At 37.9% G+C, this 24,928-nt stretch overlaps 1 protein-coding gene across 1 annotated transcript; it reads left to right on the top strand.

Moving 5' to 3' along the window:
- Positions 1 to 12,708: 12,708 nt before the first annotated feature.
- Positions 12,709 to 23,815, top strand: LOC106076927 (fMet-Leu-Phe receptor-like). The gene is made up of 4 exons (XM_056035763.1): positions 12,709 to 12,888; positions 15,350 to 15,522; positions 18,603 to 19,269; positions 23,516 to 23,815. The coding sequence occupies exons 1-4, from the start codon at positions 12,709 to 12,711 to the stop codon at positions 23,813 to 23,815; spliced, it is 1,320 nt and encodes a 439-aa protein (XP_055891738.1).
- Positions 23,816 to 24,928: the final 1,113 nt, after the last annotated feature.

The raw sequence follows: 24,928 nt of genomic DNA, 5'->3' as shown, positions 1-24,928 counted from the left end.
CACATAAACATACTAATTATTGTCCATTCATTTGATATTTTAATCAAATTAACATTCAAATTTGTTTTTCTAAAGCATTTTTAATACATTCGTTCGCTGTTCGCTAAAGCTGCGGAGCCGTGTTGAGATAGGCCTATATAAATTCATTCATGAAAAAAGGTCACGCATGCGCAGCACAGAACTCTAGATTAGTGTAGATTTAGATCTACGTCTACCTCAAGATCTACTTTATACTTTATACTTATACACATGAACATACAAAATTTAGTCTATTCATCTCAAATTTTAATCAAATATATGTAGGCCTACAAGCAAATGTTTTAATTTGAAAAAAAATGGATTTAATTAAGCCTATTAACTATTTTGATTTGATAGCTTCATTCACACTATTTTTACATTGACACATTCGCTTTACTTATTACATTATTATTTCGTTTAATTGTTTACAAAACACTCTCAGTGACTATATCGAAAGTAATGCGCAAATAAAGACCCGCGGGTCGCGGGTAACATATGTCTAGTATAAATATAAAAGACTTATAAGTGACTTGGCAGAAATCTCTGTAATGACATAATCACGCAACTATCTTTATGTTTAAGTCTTTTTTTTTTTGTTTTCTAGCTAAAGTCCTAAATTAATCGTCAAAGTCACTGCCCTGTCTGCCTTTAGTATAAATCGGCTTTGTAGTTTTAACATAATTTATATCAAGCATATTATATATTATATAGGTTAGGCTTAAAAAAACAACAACATTTGTAATTCTTATAACTACACCTGTTTCAAAACATAGTTGTGTAGTATTTAGAGATCGGCGCATCCAATTTTCATTTTACAATTGGACATAATAAGAGGTCTGTAATCCCTTGTCTATACATAATCCCTAAACATTGAGATGGGATTACCATGTTATCCATAAAGAAACAGCCCTGTGTTTTATTCTAGTAAAAAAAAAACTACATCATTTGAATCTGACTGTTGGTTCACTAGATTCGAGTCTTGTTAGTTCAACGCATGTTGGGATATTCTGTTGTTTACTAGTTTACTGAATAGCATTTTTTTTTTACAAATCTTATATCAACTCTGGTAAAAAGATTGTACACGTGATTTCTCCATCTCGGATAAGGCTGAAAAATGTATTTAAAAGATCATGTAAACATTGAACATAATAACCCCCACCCCACCCCACTCCCCTTTCTACAACTGGTCCAAACAAGTGATAGCGTCATAGCGCGTTGAGAAAGATAAAAAATTAAACAAAAACAATTGGTTGAAATATTTATATCCCACAGATCCTTACGTGTAGGTTAATTATACGGACTGACCAAAACTAATTGATACAATTACACTTTATTTAAGCTTTGTTTTTTTTTGTAAAAGTATTTTTTAAATGCTTTTTTTTTTTGCTGTAAGTTATACTTTCTTTATTTTTGTACTTTTTTTTTTTTTTGGCATGAGAACTGACGTTGCCAATGTTATATTTAGACCAGTGTTTCTCAAACTGGGGGAGGCGAGGTCGGTCAATTTACTTTTCAGGGGACACACACAAAATAAAAATAGGAACAAAAATTAAAGTGTTTTAAGTAAGAAACTTCCTTCAAATTGTAAGTACGACTTTAAAAAAATATAAAAATTCCGTTGTCCGTTGCAGCATCATTGTCACTGGCTATCAAACAATGCTGTGACATAATCGTGCTGATAACGCGAATGTCGTGGGTTCGATCCCCATACTGGCCACCATTATGTCAGTGTTTTTTTATTTGGATGAATGCTTCTTGTTTTATCATGGATGCCTCTTCTGGTACGAGAGTGTTCCTCGTGCATTAAATACCTTTATCCACACCCCACTTATTGTTTCGTGTGTACACGTCAGTGAGTATCACCACAACACATACACTCATTTAGAATGCACAATAGTTAGCAGACGACATTTATTCTTCATAGAAAGATATCACACAATAATTGGCAATCTTCTTCATAGATATCACACAATAATTGGCAATCTTCTTCATAGAAAGATATCACTCAATAATTGGCAATCTTCTTCATAGATATCACACAATAATTGGCAATCTTCTTCATAGAAAGATATCACGCAATAATTTGCAATCTTCTTCATAGAAAGATATCACTCAATAATTGGCAATCTTCTTCATAGATATCACACAATAATTGGCAATCTTCTTCATAGAAAGATATCACTCAATAATTGGCAATCTTCTTCATAGAAAGATATCACTCAATAATTGGCAATCTTCTTCATAGATATCACACAATAATTGGCAATCTTCTTCATAGATATCACACAATAATTGGCAATCTTCTTCATAGATATCACACAATAATTGGAAATCTTCTTCATAGAAAGATACCACACAATAATTGGCAATCTTCTTCATAGAAAGATACCACACAATAATTGGCAATCTTCTTCATAGAAAGATACCACACAATAATTGGCAATCTTCTTCATAATAAGATATCACACAATAATTGGCGATCTTCTTCATAATAAGATATCACACAATAATTGGCAATCTTCTTCATAGAAAGATACCACACAATAATTGGCAATCTTCTTCATAGAAAGATACCACACAATAATTGGCAATCTTCTTCATAGAAAGATACCACACAATAATTGGCAATCTTCTTCATAGAAAGATATCACTCAATAATTGGCAATCTTCTTCATAGATATCACACAATAATTGGCAATCTTCTTCATAGAAAGATATCACGCAATAATTGGCAATCTTCTTCATAGAAAGATATCACTCAATAATTGGCAATCTTCTTCATAGAAAGATATCACTCAATAATTGGCAATCTTCTTCATAGAAAGATATCACTCAATAATTGGCAATCTTCTTCATAGATATCACACAATAATTGGCAATCTTCTTCATAATAAGATATCACACAATAATTGGCAATCTTCTTCATAATAAGATATCACACAATAATTGGCAATCTTCTTCATAGAAAGATATCACACAATAATTGGCAATCTTCTTCATAGAAAGATACCACACAATAATTGGCAATCTTCTTCATAGAAAGATATCACGCAATAATTGGCAATCTTCTTCATAATAAGATATCACACAATAATTGGCAATCTCAGCCATCAATGAATCATATAACTCTTCCACATAGTCCAAAATTCCATAAGTGCATATCTAGTAATACTTTCAACTTTAATACAAGACACGTCTTTCTTCTTCAGGATCTCTGGGGTCTACTGCTTGACCATGTGATTAACATCCCACAATCCCTTGTGGTCCCCTTTGATTTGCCCATGTGTCGTCATACTCTTCATGGGACAAATAAATCCAGTGCTTCATAAACCAATTCATGGCTATCAAACAAAGTTTCCCTTTCAGACCTAGTGGTCTATAGGGCAGATGATGTAAAGGTCATCTGATTTTTTTGCCTACGGTCAACGAGGGTGTCATGTGGCCAGCACAACGACCAACCGCCTTTACATTTCCCCAGCTAATGTCAGGTACCCATTAGAGTTGGGTGGACTCAGAGGCGCCCAAGGATCCCGAAATAAAAAATCCCAGTCTTCACCGGGATTCGAACCCCGGGACCCCCCGGTTCAGAAGCCAAGCGCTTTACCGCTCAGCCACCGCGCCTATCAAACAATGATGTGATGATCATAAACTCGAAATATTCAAAGTCTTTTAAAAACACGGTTCCTGATCTCTTCCTTTTGTTAATGCAGTAAAAATCACATGGCTGTTATAAGAAAAGATAAGATAATGGCTGCCTGGTCGTGCGGTTTGCGCGCTGGACTGTCGTTCGGATTTATCGACGGTCGAGGGTTCAAACCCTGCCCGCTCCCATCCCACGTCGGAGGTTTGGACTAGGAAGTAAAATATCTTCAACTCTGAAGGAACATCCGAATTATGTAAAGCATTTTACAAAAACATTTTAATATAATATAATAATATTGTTTTAAGCAAATGGAACTTCAGTTAGACTACGATTGTGTATCTTTATGCTAACGACTTTTGAGGAACAAAAAAAAATAAATTTCCGAGACAGGACGTCATCAAGGAGATAATCTTTCGGCGATGACGTCCGTCAAGGTAATACTATGCGCCGTATCTACACTAAAATGCCCCCCCCCCTCACATAACAGTATTGACCAGTGTTACCTCCTCTTTATTAAACTCAATTTGACGCATCCTGTTTCTACTTAAAGGCCCGCACGATGAAAGCCAGGGACACAAAGACGTGTTCTCGGTTTTAAAGTGAATGGACTATTGCAATGGTTCTCAAACTAATAAGCTACATATAGATTTATATGTTTATTGATTGATTTTATAATCTAACTAGAGTTAATTAGACCTATCTATCTATCTTTCTCTATCTCTCTCTATCTCTCTTTCTCTCTCTCTTTCTATCTATCTATCTATCTATCTATCTATCTATCTATCTATCTATCTATCTATCTATCTATCTATCTATCTATCTATCTATCTATCTATCTATCTATGTATCTATCTATGTATCTATCTATCTAATCCATCAAATCTAAACACATACATACAAGCTGGTTGATCTAAACACATACGTACAAGCTGAGAGATCTCAACACATACAAGCTTGTAGCTCTGAACACATACATACAAGCTTGTAGCTCTGAACGCATACATACAAGCTTGGAGATCTGAATGCAGTATTTCCCGTGGCTACGCAGCCCCAGCTGTGACCTACATATTTTGCCACATTTAAGACAAGTATAACCTTTTATTTTTTTATGTATACATATATGTGATACAATTGTTTAAGACATACAAAATAAATATATATAGCGTCTCTATAACCAAAAGTTGTTCGATCTAATAAAATCCCACACTATAACTAGTTTGTCTCTTCATGTCATAGAGAAAGTCGATATTTCTTTAAGTTTAAAGTACTGAACGGCTAAAGTGAAGTGTTGTATTGAGAACTCGTCTGTGGCTCTTGTTTACCTAGATGCTAGTCTCGGCTCGTGACGCAGCAGTACTCAACGTGATCTAACTGAAGACGTCAATCAATCCTTGCACGTGACCTGGCCACACCCTCTCAGAGACGACACAAATACGTCATTGTAGGGCAAGAAGATCCATATAATTAATCTTAGCTGTAATCTTATCTTTGGAAAAGTATTTAGCTAGCTAGCTAGCTAGCTAGACAGACAGATAGATAGATAGAAGATAGATAGTGGATAGATAGTAGATAGATAGATAGATAGATAGATGGATAGATAGATTGATAGTTGATAGATGGATAGATAGATAGATAGATAGATAGATAGTGGATAGATAGTGGATAGATAGTAGATAGATAGATAGATGAATAGGTAGATAGATAGATAGATAGATAGATAGATAGATAGATAGATAGATAGATAGATAGATAGATAGATAGATAGATAAATAGATAGATAGATAGATAGATAGATAGATAGATAGATAGATAGACAGATAGATAGGTGGACAGATAAATTGATAGATAGGTCTAGTTAACTCTAGTTAGATCACAAAATCCATCAATACGTCTCAAACGCTTCTCAACAAAAAATAAAATAAATGTAAAAATGTACTAGCTGTCTAACCCTTCCTATATTGAAACCAGCCGTCCGCTAGAGTCCAATCTGATCTATCTACCAAACTTTCCTTTGCTCCCTCCCCCACCCCTTCCCCCCAGGTGGATCTACTTCAAAACAACGTCCCTCACGACACTCGTGTTCTGCATCTTGTGCTGACAAAGACTCAAAGCCAGATGAAAGAGGTTCAAGTCTTTTTCTTCTCGTTGAAGTGACCTTGAAGTTCAAACCAGGGGAAATAAAAAAAAAGGTTAAGATAAAAGAGAAAATAACTCTTGCAAGTCTTTAAAAGACAAAGGGAAGTTTTAAACCATCAGACGCCAGACAGATCCGTTGTGTCTTACCAATATCTTTGGACATCCTTTAGCCTAAGTTAAACAACTAGCAAGACATTTATTCATCTAGCCAGACACCTGTTTCATTTATTGAAACCTTTGTTTAGCTAGTGACAAATTTGTTCATCTTGCAAGGCCACACCAGGGCACTGCAATTTTATACTTCTAGGAACATATTGTTCATCTAGCAACCCAATAGATCATTAGGAAGCCAGGTTTACAGGTATGTACTAGATTAAACCTGAGTTATAACGGTTATATTAATTTATACATTTCTAGAATTTTTCTAGGACTGGTATTCTAGTAAATGGGGATGTCTTGTTAAAGATTAGATAAGATTGATATTATTATATTAAATCAATATTAGCTTGTTCTGCTGGGTGCTCTATCGAAGATATTTAGGGCTCCTCAAACGCTTCCAACAAAGGGTGCCTTCGCTCCATAATGTGCATACGTTGGTAAGACTACATTTCAAAGAACTATGTTCTGCTGGAGGCTGGTGTGGACAGTAAAAGAATCACTAATTACCATTCGCCACCTGCACTGTGTCACCTATTCCGCATGGGAGACGACCGCATGGTGAACTTAGAAAAGGAGGACAGCGTAACAGTTTCTCCCCGTAAGTGCTATAAAGCTCAACTCAGGCGCCATTTCGACCTCACTGGAATTGAGGAAAGTTGCTGGCCTCTGAAAGAGACATTTGGAGACCTATGACAAAGGCTGCAGGACACACATTTAAGACCCAAAGAAAAGTCCTTGTTGAAGACAGGCGCAGAAGACGGAAAGAAAACTTAAAAGGCCGCCGGTGGACAACGGCTTTGTCTGCATGAGATGCGGGAAAATATTCAGGTCACAACTGGGTCTGCATTGTCATGTGAATTACTGAGCGCATACTTAATCTTCGGAATCGAAGACATAGCCATTATATTACCGGAACGTTTCTTTGTTAAATGACATTCATTGCTTTGATTTTTCACGGGTAGAAGTTTGTTCAGACCGGATGTTGAAGCAAGCTTCTGGGAACCTATAGTTTCAGGACTCTTTACTCAAAACTCTTTGGACACTATTACAAGGAAGAAGAATGTTCCTTATTTATGTGTAGTCATGTGAAACACTGCACTTATCCTTAATCATCAGAAACCAAGACATTGCAATTATAATTAAAGATTAGGCATCTTAGTTTCTCAAATCAGCGTTTCTCAAACTTGTACCCGAGACCCCCTTACCCCCCGTCAAGTTCGCGTCTTTCTTTTCAAGCTAGGGAAGTTTAGGGTGAAGCGCTACCAATTTCACCATAGAGGTCCAGATGAATATAATTTTCATGCATTCAGGGCCTGCATTAGTCATTAGGCAAACACTACCGCCATCTGTGACCTCCGATTGGGTTGGAGTCTTGCACAGGATTTTTATAGAAGGAATTTCCGAAATTTGTGCCCAATGTTTATTGTTGGAGGACACTAGGTTTTAAATAAATTGCTTAATTTTATTTTTTCACTGTTTATTTTTTTATTTATTTTTTTTCATTTGGGGGTCCACCACGTTCACTTCACCTCGGGCCTCCAATTATCTATGGCCATCTAAGGACTATGTTAAAACTGCTTGCTTAGTTGATTTTAAAAATTTAATTTTTCGCTTTCAGGAAAGAAAAAAGTAACCGTTGCATCATAACTTTGAATGATCTAAAATATTATGATGTTGGATTTCCAATATTTTTTCTAGATTACGAGATCTAAACGGGACGGACGGACAGACAGACAGACCACACAAAACTAATAATGGGTCCGCTAAGAAAAGAGTAAGAGCTCTATCGTAGGGAAAAAGAGGATTTTCTACACTTTGTGCTGACGTTTCGGAGGGACAGATGAAACCATGTCGTGGGCCAGATGTGGCCCGCGGACCATATTTTGGGCATCACTGTCAAAGTGAGTACCATGCTACATTAGTGTGTTATTGAAAACTTTTTTCTCCCTTTAGTGGGAAGCTTGGTCGAGAGATCAAGTACGTATGGAGGGGGCAGAGTTATGTTTACTAAGCGCCTAAAGGCAGCACGGAAAACTTTCTCCCAGATACCCCCTCCCCCACAGGTCCACACATGAGATTGGACCACAGCACTCTAGCATGTTAAAAGCATGAAAGTAGTGCTTTATAAAAGCCATAATTTATTTATTTTATTTATTTATTTATTATCTGTTTACCTACTGTAAATCCAGAATTGGTTAAATATTACTTCCATTGAATTTATTCCTAGTATTAAACACGGACTCTTATGTCTAATAATTTGAATCATTTCCTAAATAAATTGGAAAAATAACTCTACCATGGTTATTGCACCTGAATGACAGGTGAATTTAAGATATCCCGGGGTTTTATTGGGGGTAAAATTATCGCCAGACCAGACATTCGTGTATTCATAATCTACATCTCTGTGACATTTTACGTCTCGGGAGACTATCCTTTCCCTTTGCAACCTCTAAAGAGGCCAATCCCTGATACACAGCTGCGGTCGCAGGATGGGCATAATTTACATATATCCACCAAATTCCTAATGAGCGCACTGCAAAGCTGTCTGGCTTCAATTTTGGGTTGATGACAGGTTAACTTCTGGAAGCTGGTGCAGTTCTGCCTACTTGTTTTTCGACGGTGATGAGGAAAGACGGTCAGACTAATAAAGTTCCTTTGGACATGTATACAATGGCGCCGAACTCACATCTTATCCGCAAACTCAAAGATGACTGTGTGATGTCCAGGAACATTGTTGATTAGCCAAGCTTTAAGTTTATATAGTGTTGAACATAAAAATATCACAACAATAGGAATTCAAGCTGATGTGTCATCTGGTAAACTCACCAACAGAATGAACAGCGTATTTGATCATGAACTTTATCAACTTCTCAATAACCTTTGACTGCTCAACAGTATTATATGGTCTGGATGTGAATGCGTTAACCTGTTTGTCTTGTGCCTTAGTGTAAATGGAAGTATAATGTGAATAAACCACATTAAAAAAATTCCACCCACCTCCAAAGGGTTCCCGACAGTAATTGGGGGGAAGTAAATGCGGTTGGTCGTTGTGCTGTTCACATAACACCCTCGTTAACCGTGGGCCACTGAAACAGATGAGCTTTACATCCTGCACTATAGATCGCAAGGTCTTAAAGGGAAACCTTTATAACACCTTAAAATTATAGGATAGACATATTCTCTGTTGGAGTAATTAGACAAATGCACATTAAGAGCAAGTGCTTGGCTTTTGAGCCTGGGTTCCTGGGTTCGAATCTAAGTGAAGGCTAGTATTTTGAATTTCGGGATTCTTAGGGTGCCGTAGTCCACCCAACCCTGGGTACCTGACTTAAGTTGGGGAAAACTAAAGGCGGCTTTGTCGTCTTGCTAGTCACATAGCACCCGGCCCGCCCTTACCGTTGGCAAAGAAACAGATAACCTTTACATTATCGGCCTTAAAGATCGCAACGCCTGAAAGGGAAACTTTCTTCTTAACTACCATAGCCCACAGCGTGAGAGGCTGGCATAGAAAAGCAAACCTGAAGGAGATTACTAGACCAAGAAGCAAAGATAGCAGGATGGACATTGACCCAACTTAGAGGGAAGCCTCCCGGAACAAAGAGCCAGATGACGTAACACCATAGCGGCCCTATGCTCCTGTGGGAATTGGCCACCATAGCGGCCTTATGCTCCTGTGGGAATTGGCCACCATAGCGGCCCTATGCTCCTCTGGGAATTGGCCACAATAGCGGCGCTATGCTCCTCTGGGAAGTAGGCACCATAGCGGCCCTATGTTCCTCTGGGAAGTAGGCACTTTAGCGGTCCCATGCTCCTCTGGGAAGTAGGCACCTTAGCGGTCCCATGCTCCTCTGGGAAGTAGGCACCTTAGTGGTCCCATGCTCCACTGGGAAGTAGGCACCATAGCGACCCCATGCTCCACTGGGAAGTAGGCAAAGTCAACAAAATCCAAGCGTGTGAAGTAGCCAGTAAGAATAACGAAGCAACGATACAACGAACATTCTTCTTCCTTGTAATAGTGTCCAAAGAGTTGAGTGAAGAGTCTTGGCACTTAGGGTTCCCAGAAGCTTGCTTCAACATCCGGTCTGAACAAACTTTTGTCCGTAAATGATCAAAGCAATTTAACATTTAATGTAATTTAATATGGAAACATTTGGATATTTTAAGGGCAATTCGTCGAATCCAATGATTAAGGATGCGTGCAGTAATTCCCATGACTATGCAGACCCAGTTGCGACCAACATATTTTCCCACATTTCATGCAGACAAAGCCCTTGTCCGCTGGAGGTCTATTTAAGTTTTCTTTCCATCTTCGGATATTACGTAACGGCTAAAGGGGAAAGGGGAAATTACAAATTTGTTACGATTTGTTACAACGGGAAAAGGGCGTCTGAAGATTTGATATTGAAATATCCACACACAAAAATTTGATCATTTTGTCATTTTAGGTATCGCGTTTACGTCGTTTAAGTTGTCACGGCGCCCTCAGCCTACACTGCGTTTGTTAACCCTTTCTCTTCGCAAGCGTGGTCGAGAGGCCAAGTGCACTTGAACTAGGCTTGGTTTGGTTACCTATGAAGGGGGCTCGAGGTTCGACACCCGACTCCAGCAGAGTTGTGTTTACTGAGCGCCTAAAGGCAGCACGGAAAACCAACTCCTAGATACCCCCCCCCTCCCACTGGTCCACAAATGAGATTGGACCAAAAAGCGCTCTGAGCATGCTATAAGCATGAAAGTAGCGCTATATAAAAGCTATAATAATAATAATAATAAATAATTATTTTCCTCGTTTCGATAGTATTATTCATTTTGATCATTCGTATTTTATTATCCTGTGATTAAACTTAAATACATTTTTTTTCGTTTCTAAAGAATTATAGAATACATGCTCTTTTTACACACCACATATTTAAGTTTATAATCCAAAAACAATTTAGTAAATGGGGGTCAAATAAATGTTCTATCAATTAGGAGAGAAAGAGTTAACGCCCTTTAAAAATTAAATTTTCATGAACAGATACAGTGGTCCCTTGACTTTCGCGAGTCCGACTTTCACTTACCACGGTGTTGTGAAACAAAAATCAGAGTGTGTGTGTTTGTCGCTTAGTATAAGCGTCACGGTTAACTTACGCCTCAGTGTGCCTGCCCAGTGGTGGAATGGGTCAGCCTATCGGGGGGGGGGGGGGGGAGGGTAACTGCAGAACGACAGTTGAATGTCCAGGCCTGTCAGTGAAGTTGTTCGATAAAAACTCAGTAGTGAATAAAATGCTTGCAGATTGATGTTAAATAGAGCCAGACGAGTTTGTTACTTTGATGAGATGTTTGTCGTTCAATAGCAATTAAAAAGTCATCACACAATAAATATGAATGGGAAAAATACTTCGCGATTTTTCCCGCCCTAGGTATATGTACATTAGTGTAGGGAAAAAAACAGCATACGTCAACCAAGCGCCGATAGGAAGTGAAGACTTTTCCCATCATTCCTATAGATACCATGATGAAAAAAAGTAATTTGGGAAAAGGATTATTAGCAAGTGAGTTTTGTTACGGTTTGATGTGGTCATCTCCCTTGATGTGATGATTCTGATGTGGTCATCTCGCTTGATGTAATGATTCTGATGTGGTCATCTCCATCGATGTCATGATTCTGATGTGGTCATCTCCATTGATGTCATGATTTCATGGTAATCTAGCTTGATGTCATGATTCTGATGTAGTCATATCGCTTGATGTCATGATTCAGATGTGGGCATGTCCTATAATGTCATGATTCTGATGTGGTTGGTCATCGCCTTTGATGTCATGATTCTGATGTGGTCATCGCCTTTGATGTCATGATTCTGATGTGGTCATCTCGCTTAATGTCATGATTCTGATGTGATCATCTCCTTTCATGTCATGATTCTGATGTGGTCATCTCCTTTGATGTCATGATTCTGATGTGGTCATCTCCTTTTATGTCATGATTCTGATGTGGTAATCTCCTTGGATGTCATGATTCTGATGTGGTCATCTACTTGGATGTCATGATTCTGATGTATTCATCTCCATGGATGTCATGATTCTGATGTGGTCATCTTTGATGTCATGATTCTGATGTGGTCATTTCGCTTGATGTCATGTTTCTTCTTTTTTTTTTAAGATTATCATTATTTTCATTTCCACCTTTTTGTTAAATTTTTCAGGTTTATTGATTTTTATAAATTTTTTTTTGTCTCTCTCTCTCTCTCTCTCTTCATTATTCTTTGTTTTCTCTCTTTTTTTTATTGTTTATTTCTCTCTCTTTCTACCCCTCCATCTCTCTTTTTTTTCCCTCACTTTCTCTCTTTCTTTTGATCTCTTTCACTATTCCTCTTTGTCACCTTCTTCTTTCTTTCTCTTTGTTCTCTTTCATGTTTTACCTCGATATTTCTTGTTTACCTTTTTGTGCTGTTTGTATATGTCACTCTGTATCTTTCTTTTTTCACTCATCTCTTTTTCTCTCTCTCTCTCTTATCACTCGTATACTCTCTTTATCTCTCTTTTTTGCTGTCTTTTTTTTTGCTATTTTTCTCTCTTATATTCTCTCTCTCTCTCTATCTCGTTTCTTTTACTCTCTCTTTCTTTCACTTTTTCAATCTCTCTTTCACGAATATTTTCTCTTTTCAGTTTCTAATTTCCTTTTTTAATTTTCTCTCTCTTTCTCTCTCTCTCTCTCTCTCTCTCTCTCTCTATCTCTCCTACAAGAGGTAGACTGAACGTAGAAGGACTCCAAGATGAACAACACAGAGGCGGATCCCTTTGCTTCATGGCCAGACGGAGATCTGTTCCCGTGGCGTATCACCGAGGCCATAGTATACCTTGTGGTCATCTGTGTGGGCATAGTGGGCAACCTGTTTGTGTTCTACATCAACCATTTCCGGTTTCCTAGTACCACAGACACTCTTTTTAAAAGGGTAAGTGGACAATGGTAGCCTATTTTTAGTTTACGGAAATTTCCCTTGTCGTCATAACCTATTTTTAGTTCACGTTGCTATGTCAATGTATGAACGTAACTATTGGAATAAATAAAACACAAATTAAAATTATTGTTCTTGCAATAAAGAAAATTGTAGTCCCCTTAGAGTGCAGCGGTTCTCAACCTTTTAGTCTCGGCGACCCCTTTTTACAATCCCCCCAGTCTGCCGCGACCCCCCCCCCCCCCGCGCGCACACACACAACAATAGAAGAGTAGACAATAACAATCCATTTTTTCGATGGTCTTAGGCGACCCCTGGCAAATCGTCAATCGACCCCCCAAAGGGGTAACGACCCACAGGTTGAGAACCCCTGCCTTAGAGACACAGCGGTCCATGGAAAATGTTGTGGTTGTGTTTCTGTAGATGAGGACGCTGTGTATGCATCTGTATGATCAATATTAATTATACCTACCCAGACATTGAAAATGTGATTCGAAATTTAGGTTGATTTCCATTAGCTTCAGAAAAAAACATAGAGAAGAAAATAAAATTAAAAATACGTCTTTTACTGTAATGTACAAAGAAGCTAGTTTTCTCTTTATAAGTCATTAGCCTTCGCTTGCAGCCTACCTAGCAGATGGAAAACTGAATTCAAACCTCTGCTGCCTTGCAGCTATACCCAAACGCGTGAAAGCCTGTTATGCCGCTGATCCCCAACTGTAAATATCGTTTGCAAAGAAATACATAAAAAGCTTTTAAACTATATAGTTGCTTAAATAATAATATCAGAAATAGGTTTGCGTAAAACATTTTTTTTAACTACTTCCATGGCTGGTAAAAGCAATGTTTTATCATAAGTGTTTTTTCTGTATTTGGTTATAAGTAAAATTACCAGTAATTAATTGACTAATCGATTATTTTCTTTTTATTGATTCATGTCTTTTCTACTCTAATGAATTATTGTGCAAAGTTCCAAGATTTGAGAAAGGGTAAGGGAGAAATAACGTGTACAAACTTTTATCAGACAGACGGAAAGACATACAAACAGAGTGAATTAATATAAGCTCTGAGAAAGAGATTAATTGAATTAGATAAGTGAAGATGAAAGTAAAAATTAAACAGTATGAAAAATGAGTATTTAAATTAAAAGAACCTCTTTTAAGACGTTTACCTCTGTAGGGATGATGCTAATTTTACTTTTCTATGTTCGAGACTAACACAGAATGAGAAGACCAGCAAATCGACCAACTGTCTTGACTGCCCCAAGATATGTCAGGACCCTATTTGATTTAAGTGTATTGAGACGTTTTATTAAACTTATTTGTATTTTTTGTTAAAATTATTTCTTTTTGTTTAATTATTTTATTTTGTTTTGAATTTTTTTACTAGCTAAAACTTGTATGACTTTGTTTAAGGGAGTTAACTGAAATTGAAAAAAGAACTGACCTTATTATTTGGTTGCATCCCTTAGAATCTCAATTTGACAAGCCCGGTGTAAATGTTTCGTTAAAATGATTTCTTTTTGTTTAATTATTTTATTTTGTTTTGAATTTTTTTTTACTAGCTAAAACTTGTAGAACTTTGTTTAAGGGAGTTAACTGAGATTGAAAAAAGAACTGACCTTATTGTTTGGTTGCATCCATTAGAATCTCAATTTGAGAAGCCCGGTGTCCATGTTTCTTGTTTAACTCTTTATCACTTTATTTCTTATTACAAGGCTAATATCAACTATCAACTCATTCTGTCTGTCTGTCTGTCTGTCTGGTACAAATTTTGTACACGTTATTCCTCCCACTTCCTATTCTTGGATCAAGGGGAAACTTTGCTTAATTATTTATTATCGAAGACAAATCATGAATCAATAAAAATGTTAAGATTTGAAATTTAAAATTAAAAAAAAAATGGAGATAAATACTACTATAGTGAGAGACTGGGGTTCGAATCTTGGCGAGGACTTGGATTTTTAATTTCGGGATCTTCGGGCGCCTCTGAGACCAACCAGCTCTATGGGTACCTGATATTATTTGGGGAAAAGTAAAGGCTATTGGTCGGTGTGCTGGCCACATGAAACCCTTCTAAACCTTAGGCCACAGAAAAAGTTGACCTTTAACATCATCTTCCCTATAGACCACAAGGTCTGAAGGGGGAACTTTTTTTACTTACCTCCCACTTCCCATTCTTGGATCAAGCACGATTATTCATAATCGAGGACAAAACACGAATCAATAAAAATGGAGATAAATATAGCAGTAGTGAGAGAAGTAGCAGTAATTGTGCGGTTCTTCTCCATAATAAGCTTATTTTTTAAAATAGTATGCTTATTTTGCTTGTTTATTTACGGACGGGGAAGTGGGGATGTATTTGATAAGGCACGAGGCACATATAGTTTGATTTTTTTTTCGCTAGATAACAACTTCACAGACGGTCTGAGTATGTGTGTTAAATCTTCTTTCATCAGATCCTCGCTTTCTTTGATTTGATTGGCTTGACCATGTTCGTACCACTAGCTCTCTACCTCACTTTCGTGCCGGACACACCCTACTACAACAACTGTTGCAAGTACCTGTCCTTTTTCGCCCTGTGGTCATTGTCAACGGGCGGAAACTTCCTAGTGGTCATTGCTATGGACAGGTAGGTTCTCGGCTTTGTTGACGGTAAGTGTTTATGACCTGTTCATGGCAGAGTCGGACTTAGGGCCTCCAATTGGTGGGGGCCTCGCACAGGACAAACACAGTGCAAAACTTGTATCAAATATTAAATATCTCAGATTACCAGGGTCTGCATCTACTAGCTTAACTGCAAGTCACTACTATGTCTCAAGGTTTATTGACAAATACTGAAATCTACTTCTTAGACTTCTTATGGTAGAAGACCCTTGTTTATTTTTATGAATTGCCTAATTTTAATTGTTAGGGTTTATTTTTATTTTGCTTTTTCATTTGGGACCACCAAATTCAGTTTGCCTAGGGCATCCAATTACCTAAGGCCGGCACTATTCAAGTGCTGTTGAAATATAAAAAAGGATCTACTAATTTCGCTTACATTGCAAGCTTGCGCTTACAATAAATAAAAGCATGTCTCAGTCAACTAAAGTTTGCCCTTTTGCAATGAATGTATATTTACACTTTACAGTCGGTGCAAGCTTGCACTTCTGCAGTAAATCTAATCTCGCACTTGCCTGTTCATGTAAAATTACATTTAAGCTTGCCCTTACTAGCATTCGCTAAATTTTTCATAGTCAATGTAAACTTGCATTCACCTGTCCCTTCGTCTGTTGGACTGTTGGGGCACCACGCAAGATTTGTCAAAGGTCTTTCTCCATTCCTCTCTGTCTTGTGGATTGGATAGAACCTCTTTCAATAGCAGGCCCGTCCATTCTTTTATATTGTCTTCCCATCACTTTCTCTGTCTGACTCTTCTTCTTTTTCCTGGTACTGTTCCCTGAAGGAAGGTCTTGGCGAGCCCTGATGCCCTTGTAACATAAGCTTGCGGTCTTACGCTCATCAATAAATGCAGGTGACAATTGCTAGGTACAGAACGGGACATTGTCCAATTGGTGCCTATTTTGCTAAATTGAAACCGAACGTCGATTCGAATTGTCGACACTGCCAGGAAGACGTAGAAACGGTCAGCCACATCCTTTATGAGTACGCGACACTACACCCTAAAAATGGCCATTTGAGTGAAGGCGGAACCGGCACAAGGGGTGAGTTGGCCCCTATACGGAGACAGGGAAACCCTGCAAAGAACTGCTTTTTTTCTTCGTCCGTGTTATCAGAGAATAGTTTTCTCAACACAGTGGCCTAGAGCAGGGGTGGGCAACATTTGTGTATCGGTGGCCGCATTAAAAAAAGTTTAGTAATGGCGGGCCGTATATACTTTTAAATATGTATATATATATATATATATATATATATATATATATATATATATATATATATATATATATATATATATATATATATATAAATCTTAGAAAGATAAGCTTGCTGTGAAGAATATCTTTTAATTCATACATACACTGTATTACGATTTTTTTAAATTGCTGTTGTCTTTTTATATCACAATATCCCCACAAATAAACAGTTATACTTAATGTGCAGTATTTTACTTTTTACACTCGTGCATAATGTTCCGGAACTGTGAAACTAGCTTTCTAGTTGTTACCCCTGTGACTGCTGTCAAATTACAGTCAGTCAACATTGACCAGTGATTATACTTGTTTAGTTTCCACAAAAAAAGCTTGCTCACTGAATGAGACAATTTATGTTCCGGAAGTTAAATGTCGGGACGAGCGAAGCCTTCCCTTGTGGAGCATCACCAGAGAATGATGACCATGTCCTTCAATGGTGCATACTAAATCAAGGGACCTGAACAAGACTCTCGAAAGACTATTCGGAGAACTGCCTGATCTAGAAACCACTTCGCGGTTCATCTCAGATATAGGATTGCTGATCTGAACCCTTCAACAAGCAAAATGAGAACGAAGAAGAAGAACTGATGTATGTGTACCCAAATAGTGTAAACAGCAGCAAGGGTTTTTTAAGTGTGTAAATGCAGCTTCTGGCACCCATAAAACTCCCGTGGTAGTGATGACTGGAACTTCTCTTTGCTTTGAGTTATGTCCTCTAGAGCTGAATCGGCTTCTTTTAATAAATGTTGTACTTTTAATCATTTCACTAAAGATAGTTTCACCTCTCAGCAAAGGAAAATGACAAAAAAAATAATTTTTGCTTGCATGTAGAAATGGGAAAGCCTTGTTTGAAAAGATTTAACATGCATTTACATTTCACATGTAAACAATCAATTGCAAATGTGATTATTAAAAACATGATATTTTGACTTCCACTCTTCATTAGAAATATTGGTAACAAAGTCACAGTCAATGTCCTTCAAGTAACATAACATTTTCATCCTTAAGATTTTATATTCTTCTCCTTTGCCTTGCCCATGCTAAGCTAGCGGATACATTGGATTATTTATTCATAAATCAGAACTACTCGTGGCTAACTCCCCTGGCTCTAGTAAGTTTTAATATTATTTTATGTTTGGGTAATTAAATGTTTGATTTCTATGCAACGTTGTGCAAACTTTCATGTTTCAAGTTTATGGTTCTCAGTCAAAGATCGAGCTCCATCAGTTGTTACACTTGCCATCTTGTTCCAAGCCTACCCAACACTCAGACAATGTGTCTTGAATTGAGTGTATTGGTGTACAGCCAATAAGCATTATCTTCGTTTACTACATCTTTTTATAATGAGACAGTTTCAATAATTTATATAGATGTTGTTTTTTTTTAACATTTGCATTTTTATATCTATATACTGTGGGCACACCTGATTTCTGTAGATGTCGGCGGGCCGCATAAAACCTCTCGGCGGGCCGCATGTGGCCCGCGGGTCGTAATTTGCACCACCCCTGGACTAGAGCGATGCGACTTACACGGTATGTGTGCATATGATTCTGTGATGCCAGATTGGAGATGAGGAAGCCAAAATAACAAAAATGGTCAACAATATTCAGAGTTTGGCCATTAATAATTACTTTGGGTGTAGAGCTTCGGTTCTGAACTAGTATTTTAATCTTGCTTTGCCTACTTTTAAATTGATTAGTTTTATTTCTATATTAACAAATTAAAAACCTTACCAAAACTTTCTTTTGCTAAAAAATTAATTGTAATAAACGATTTTTTTCCATCTTTTTATTGCCAGATTTTTAAAGCTTTGTCTTCTGCGAAAGTCGGGAATTGAGCCTGCCATAGTAAAGAAAATCATATTTGGCTTGGCTCTCTATACTGGGTTATTGAACATTCCTGTCACCTTGCTGTTTACAAGGGACGAAACTCCTATGGTGTTCTACCAGGTCAAGGCCGTATACTGTTTCCTGGATCTTCGAACAGACTTGGTCATTCTCATGGAGTTCTTCAGCTACTACTCAATGGTATCGATCTCGGGAGTTGCGCTGACTCTTATTATTCTGTATGGGAAGATTATACTGAAACTGAGAGAGCTGTCTTTCAAACATAAAGAGTTAAAAGGGAAGACCGCTGGCGCGAGCGAAGAGGCCGCCAAGGGGAACCGGCAGAGCCGCGCCATGCTGAAGTCGTCGCTGGTGTTCATCGCCGTCACGGCTGCCTACTTTGGCTGCTTCACGCCGTACGGCGTCGTGGTGATTATGGAAAACGTGCGGTTCCTCCAGGCCCACCAGCTGTCGCCGCTGACCAAAGCGCTGTACGACCTGTGCAAGCTGAGCCCGACCCTGACCCACATGCTCAACCCGTTGATATTCATATTTTCTTCGGATCGATTCATGTCAGAGGTCAAGGCCATCGTCCTGTGCCGCTCGAGTTTCCGTTACTGCTGTGTTCGTCGACAGAATGTTTAGGCGATGCACGTTAAGATCTGTTTAACTCTTGCTATGATAAAAGATCGTAAACACAAAAAAAAAAAGATTAAAATACTCACGTATTACAGTGAAAATATATTCACGTTTAAAGGGTTAATTTTATTTTAATTTTGGCCAAACACTCTTTGGCTTTTTATTTTTTTTTTTGACAGCTTCAGTGGAACGGCAAGAGTTAAAGCGCTTTCATGGCAATGTCCTACTTTGGTCTGTCTTGCAAAATAGTAAACAGTCTATTGTAGAGATAGCCTATACTTACCCTCACAGTAATACGAGTTAAAATAACACAGCAGAAAACCTAATACAAGGCTTTATGATGATAGAACTTCACATGAACTGACTAGGCACGAGGCCAATCGTCACAGAAGGCCTAAACACTGACCTGCAACGTCGCAACCCGTGGACAGTTTAGACCACTAGTTTGTTACCACGGCACATGACTGTAGGACGTGGGAACGAGCTATTGGTGTCCACTGCACACAGGTTGTGACGTCGCTGGTCTTCTATAACCAATGGTCACGTTAGGTAACACACTAAATCTATGCTGCGAACACATTCTCAAGTCGTTACAGAAACATGAATCAACGATGGCACCACATTCCTTTTCACTGTCGTTCGTTAGGACTTAGAACTGAAATTATAAAAGTTCCACCTTTTCAAACAAATTTGAATCCGCCAGAGACAAGGCTAGAAAAATACGTCAAGTTTGGGAGTACCCCAGGATGCATAACATCATGGTTAAAATATACTGCCTGGAAATAATTTGAGGCTATATCTACTAATTAATCTAAATATACAAAATACAATAACGATTAAAGATATACGTAGCCCAAAGATCTCCAGAGCAGGGCACACTTCTCCCGAGCAGTGGCGTAACTAAGGGGGGGGATGGGGGGGGAGAATTTTAAAATCCCCCCGGGCCCCCACCTAGGGGGGGCCCCCAAATGGGTGTCCGAAATTTATTTGTAAATACATAAATTAATATATTTGATTGATAAATAGTGTCAACGGGTGTCTTTTTTTAATCTTTATGGATTAAATTTATCACAAAGACTAAACCTAGATATTTTAAAGATATTTTTGCCGCAGAGATCAGTTTTTAAAAATAGGATGCCCCTTTCAGTTTAAACTTTGTTGCCACGAATAAAACTGCATGATATACAGCGAATTCCAGGTATCTTGTTACCTTTACTAATAATAGATCTAAATGGCGAGTATTATATGGCTACACTAATTAACCTTGAAGCAAAATTTACAGAATCGAGTATAAATAAAAGTTATTCTTAACAATGCTAAAATTGTCCATTATTCGGGTTTGGCGTCTATAATTTCAGAATTAAACTTCACACTCGAGTTATTACCCCTTTATTCATCTTTCCTCAATCCAATGGAAACTCTCTCTTTTTATTTACATCTAATGATCTAATCCTGCTTTCGCACAAAACATAAACAAAAAATAATGACGTAATATCATATAATATTAATACATCCTTCCTATTGAAGTTATTATCACACCCTTCCTTTTAAAGTTCTTAATAGTGATATCTACTAGCAGGGCCGGCCCTAGCATTTGCGGGGCCCTATGCGAAACGGATCGCGCGGGCCTAGTCTGGGTAGGGATAAGCATAATGTCAAAATTATTATTTTTTGAATTAGAAAATAGGCCTACTTTCGTCTTTGCAATAAATTTTTAATCAAATGAAAGCTCGCAATGCCACTTTTTAATTATTGGCACACCAAAACGTCAATTTCGTCTATTCTTCAGGAGATTTGAATGAATTCAAAAAAAGTTCAGGACTTTATCGTATATTTTGCCTTTTCATGAGATTTCCTGGAGGCCCTGAAAAATCAGGAGGTCGCGAAAACCCTGTTATTTTATATACGTTATAATTGTTTAATTTAATAATGTACACTTGGAATTAGCGCGGGGCCTATGAAAGCGCGGCGCCCACTGCGACCGGCACTGTCTACTAGGAACTTTAACAATTCGTCCACTTTTGGTTGTTTTGACTGAACAAGTTCTCTAGACGTTGGTGTATAACTGTCTGTTTCGTTTGTAGCAACAGTTTGCAGTTCATTGTCTTCATCGGTATCATAGTACCCAGAGATGTCTTCATCGAAACTCTTATTTAAAAAGCGTTGATTTCTTCTGTATGTTATTCCATTGTTTGTCTTTATGATGTAAGATCTGGGTGCTGAATTTTTTTTAATGACAACTGCTTTCTGCCATGTTTGACCTAGACGAACTCTCCGACAGAATAATCTTTAGGTAGTCTTGCTTTTGCATCGTATTTCACTTAGCTTTTCGTCTGTCGTTCGTTGAGTAATGTCTCCGCATTTTCAGCTACCGATGGTTTCAATAGTTTGGGATCAGTTGGAATGATTCCCTGAGTCTTCTACTCGTCAGCAGTTGTGATGGTGAATACGGCAGTCCACTTATCGGAGTATTTCTATACTCGAGCATAACGAGATATGGATCTTTCCCACTTTTGTATACTCTGAATCCTTTTGCTTTCGAATAAAACATAAACAACCAACAATGACGTAATGCCATATAATATTAGCACAGAATCTTCTTCATGCAGTGGAAAATTACGAATTTTTTGCCTATCTTGAATTTTGGTCAAAGCTCCTGTGCCCAATTAATATAGTTCGGAAGAAACTACAAAAGTCTGGACTGCATATACGAGAATCTGCTAAAGAAATTAGTACCCTTTCATGCTTTCTGCAAAATGATGAGAAACTGACAAAAACCCAATCCATCGAAAAAGCAAAAGAAGGTAGTGAATACTATGGATTCCCTGTAATCAAAACAACCATATGAAAGAAAAGACTTGATGGGAAGTTGTCTAATGTAGGACTGTCAATACAACTGCAATTCAAACGTGTTGCGACAGAAGTGCTGGACAGATTTCATATGGAGATGAAGGGCAGATTCCAAAGGCTGGAAAGAAAATGGATATCTTTGGGTTTCTTCTTGAACCAAGACACCTGTTAGAAGACACGCTTGTTACAAACTGTGCTACTTTTCCTGTTTGTATGATGAAATAAATGGAAAATCGCTTTTTCAATGATGTCATTGATGCACGAGCACTTTTCATCAACAAGCAGTAATACAATCACCAATAGACATATTGAGAAAACAGGCTTCATATGGGAATTACGTGTGCTCAGACTTTGCAACCTCCTCCGAATACCGCTAACTCAGGCCACTTCCATTACGTCATGTGAGAGATCATTCTCAAAGCTCAAGCTCATCAAAAAGAATCTCAGGAGCACAATGACGCAAGAAAGGCTTATCATGGTTTTAATGTCAGTGAAGTCACAAATACTAGAAAGTATCGATGTAGTTGATGTTATAGATGTCTTTGCTGCACAGAATGCACGACGTGAAGCGATATCAATTTAGATTTGTCACTTGTGCATTATTTAACTAATAAACAACGGTATTATTAATTAAAAGATTCTTGATGATTACTTTTTGTTAAGTTTACTGATAAACTGAACCAATTTGATTTTGGGCTTATATATTTTTGCGTACATTATCTCATGTCATATGTCGAATGTCAAAATGCAAGGGGCCCCCAAAGAGGTCAATCCCCCCGGGCCCCCAAATCCCTAGTTACGCCCCTGCTCCCGAGTACCCCAAGACACACGACCAATAACTGACAGTAAAAAGATATATACAGTTCACAACACAGGTCCAGTGGTCAAGTTGGTAACTCAGGAGCAAAAGGCAACTAAATACACTTTACATGCCGCTTAAATAAACTTCATGTAGGGGAAAACCTCCTGTCTTTACACTAGCTCAAAAATAGTTAACTCCCCATGACGTCACATCTATCCCGCCATCCATGTCACACATTTAGTTTTTTTTTTACTCATTTTCCCACCTTTGTAATTCACTCTTTTATCACTCTATAAGAACGCTTTTTTTTTTTTTTTAAATTTAGAAAAGCATATTTCCTTTGGATTGAGGAAAGATGAATAGAGGGGTAATAACTCGAGTGTGAAGTGTAAGTCTGAAATTATAGAAGCCAAACCCGAATAATGGACGATTCTAGCATTATTAAGAACAATTATTATATCTGTCATACCCGATTCTGTAAATTTTGCTTCAAGGTTAATTAGCGTAACTCTCAGGAATGGATCGTAGGCCTACTTGGATAGTAATCTAACTCCAGGTTATTTGTTTGATTTCGTACTTCTAATTCTTCTTCAGCTCGTTCGTGATGCCAACATTCGTGATGCCCACATTCTTGATGCCCACGTTCGTGATGCCCACATTCTTGATGCCCATATTTGTGATGCCCACATTCGTGATGCCCACATTCGTGATGCCCACATTCTTGATGCCCACGTTCGTGATGCCCACATTCTTGATGCCCACATTTGTGATGCCCACGTTCGTGATGCCCACGTTCGTGATGCCCACGTTCGTGATGCCCACATTCTTGATGCCCGCATTTGTGATGCCCACGTTCGTGTTGCCCACATTCGTGATGCCAGATTCTGCTTATAGAGTCCAAGAATGTCTCCTGATAATCTCTCCACATTTTCCCCTTTCGCTTATTTCAAGCTTGCGCCTTTCTGTCATTATTGTTGCCTAGTCACAGACAAACTTCAAGTTCCCTCAGGGCAAGTGATGTGCGTCTGAGAGGCTAAAACCGCTTGGTTACGACATTGCCACCTTACACGAGGGGTTGAGCTAGAATCCTGAATCTAGCAAGGTTGTGTTTGCTGAGCGGTTGGAAAACCTTCTCATAGATACCCCTCCCCCCACTGGTCCACAAAAGAGATAGGACCATTACTAATGAGTAATTAAAAAAAACAACACATAAACTTGTTCTTAAACAATAAAATAGCCTCATATAAGGCTACAAAAAATTATAAGTTTAATAACTGCTAAAATGTTATTCAAGCTGGTCTACAGCTAAATTTAATTTAAGAACTAATATAAGACAACAAATTACCATAACAAATAAATGTGTATGTAGCCATATATATGATTACAATGTGCAGTTTTACTGAGAAAGTTTGCCCTCAGTTCGATGCCCCCCACCACAACATGATGTCCCGTGCGGCCTGCACCTCCCGCACATTATTACCACTATTATTACTATTACCACGCCACTTATTTATAATTACAGTTTGTTCACTTCCTATTTGGAAATATTAAATCCATTGATATAATGAACCATTAATGCCAAAGTATTTTAGTTTTTAAGCAAGCTATTGGTAATAAACTATTTACCTTTAGACAGATCTAATAAAAATGCATTTCCTCACTATTATCTAATCCCTTTGAAAAATCATCAATTAATCCAATTTTTCGCATGACCAATATTTCTAAAGCCATATTGGATTGGAGTGAGGACATTGTGTTTATCTTAATGATTTATAATATTGCTACATATTATGTGTTCTAGAATTTTACATTTGATGCTTGCTAGTGATAATAATCTGTAGCTTCCCAGATCAGATTTAAAAAACCAACAACAGGGAAGTGACATTTGGCTCTTTCCAGCTCCTCAATTTCCTGCCATGATTGAGTGAAGGCTGAATAGGTATTTTGAACACAGGGGCAAGCTCAGTTCTTTGAGCAATCTAGCTGGAATACCATCAGATCCAGAAG

Source organism: Biomphalaria glabrata, chromosome 7 (assembly GCF_947242115.1).
Source record: "Biomphalaria glabrata chromosome 7, xgBioGlab47.1, whole genome shotgun sequence".
Classification (NCBI taxonomy): Eukaryota; Metazoa; Mollusca; class Gastropoda; family Planorbidae; genus Biomphalaria; species Biomphalaria glabrata.
The sequence above is the reverse complement of the archived record's forward strand: the minus strand, read 5'-3'. Positions and strand labels throughout refer to the sequence as shown.

What these genes read in the sequence shown, in the direction of transcription:
- LOC106076927 (XM_056035763.1), top strand. Translation starts at nt 12,709, where the DNA reads ATGAACAACACAGAGGCGGATCCCTTTGCTTCATGGCCAGACGGAGAT. An exon ending in GTGGTCATTGCTATGGACAG is followed by an intron (nt 15,523 to 18,602) that starts GTAGGTTCTCGG and finishes TTTTATTGCCAG; the next exon opens with ATTTTTAAAGCTTTGTCTTC. An exon ending in GCTGTGTTCGTCGACAGAAT is followed by an intron (nt 19,270 to 23,515) that starts GTTTAGGCGATG and finishes ATTCTTCTTCAG; the next exon opens with CTCGTTCGTGATGCCAACAT.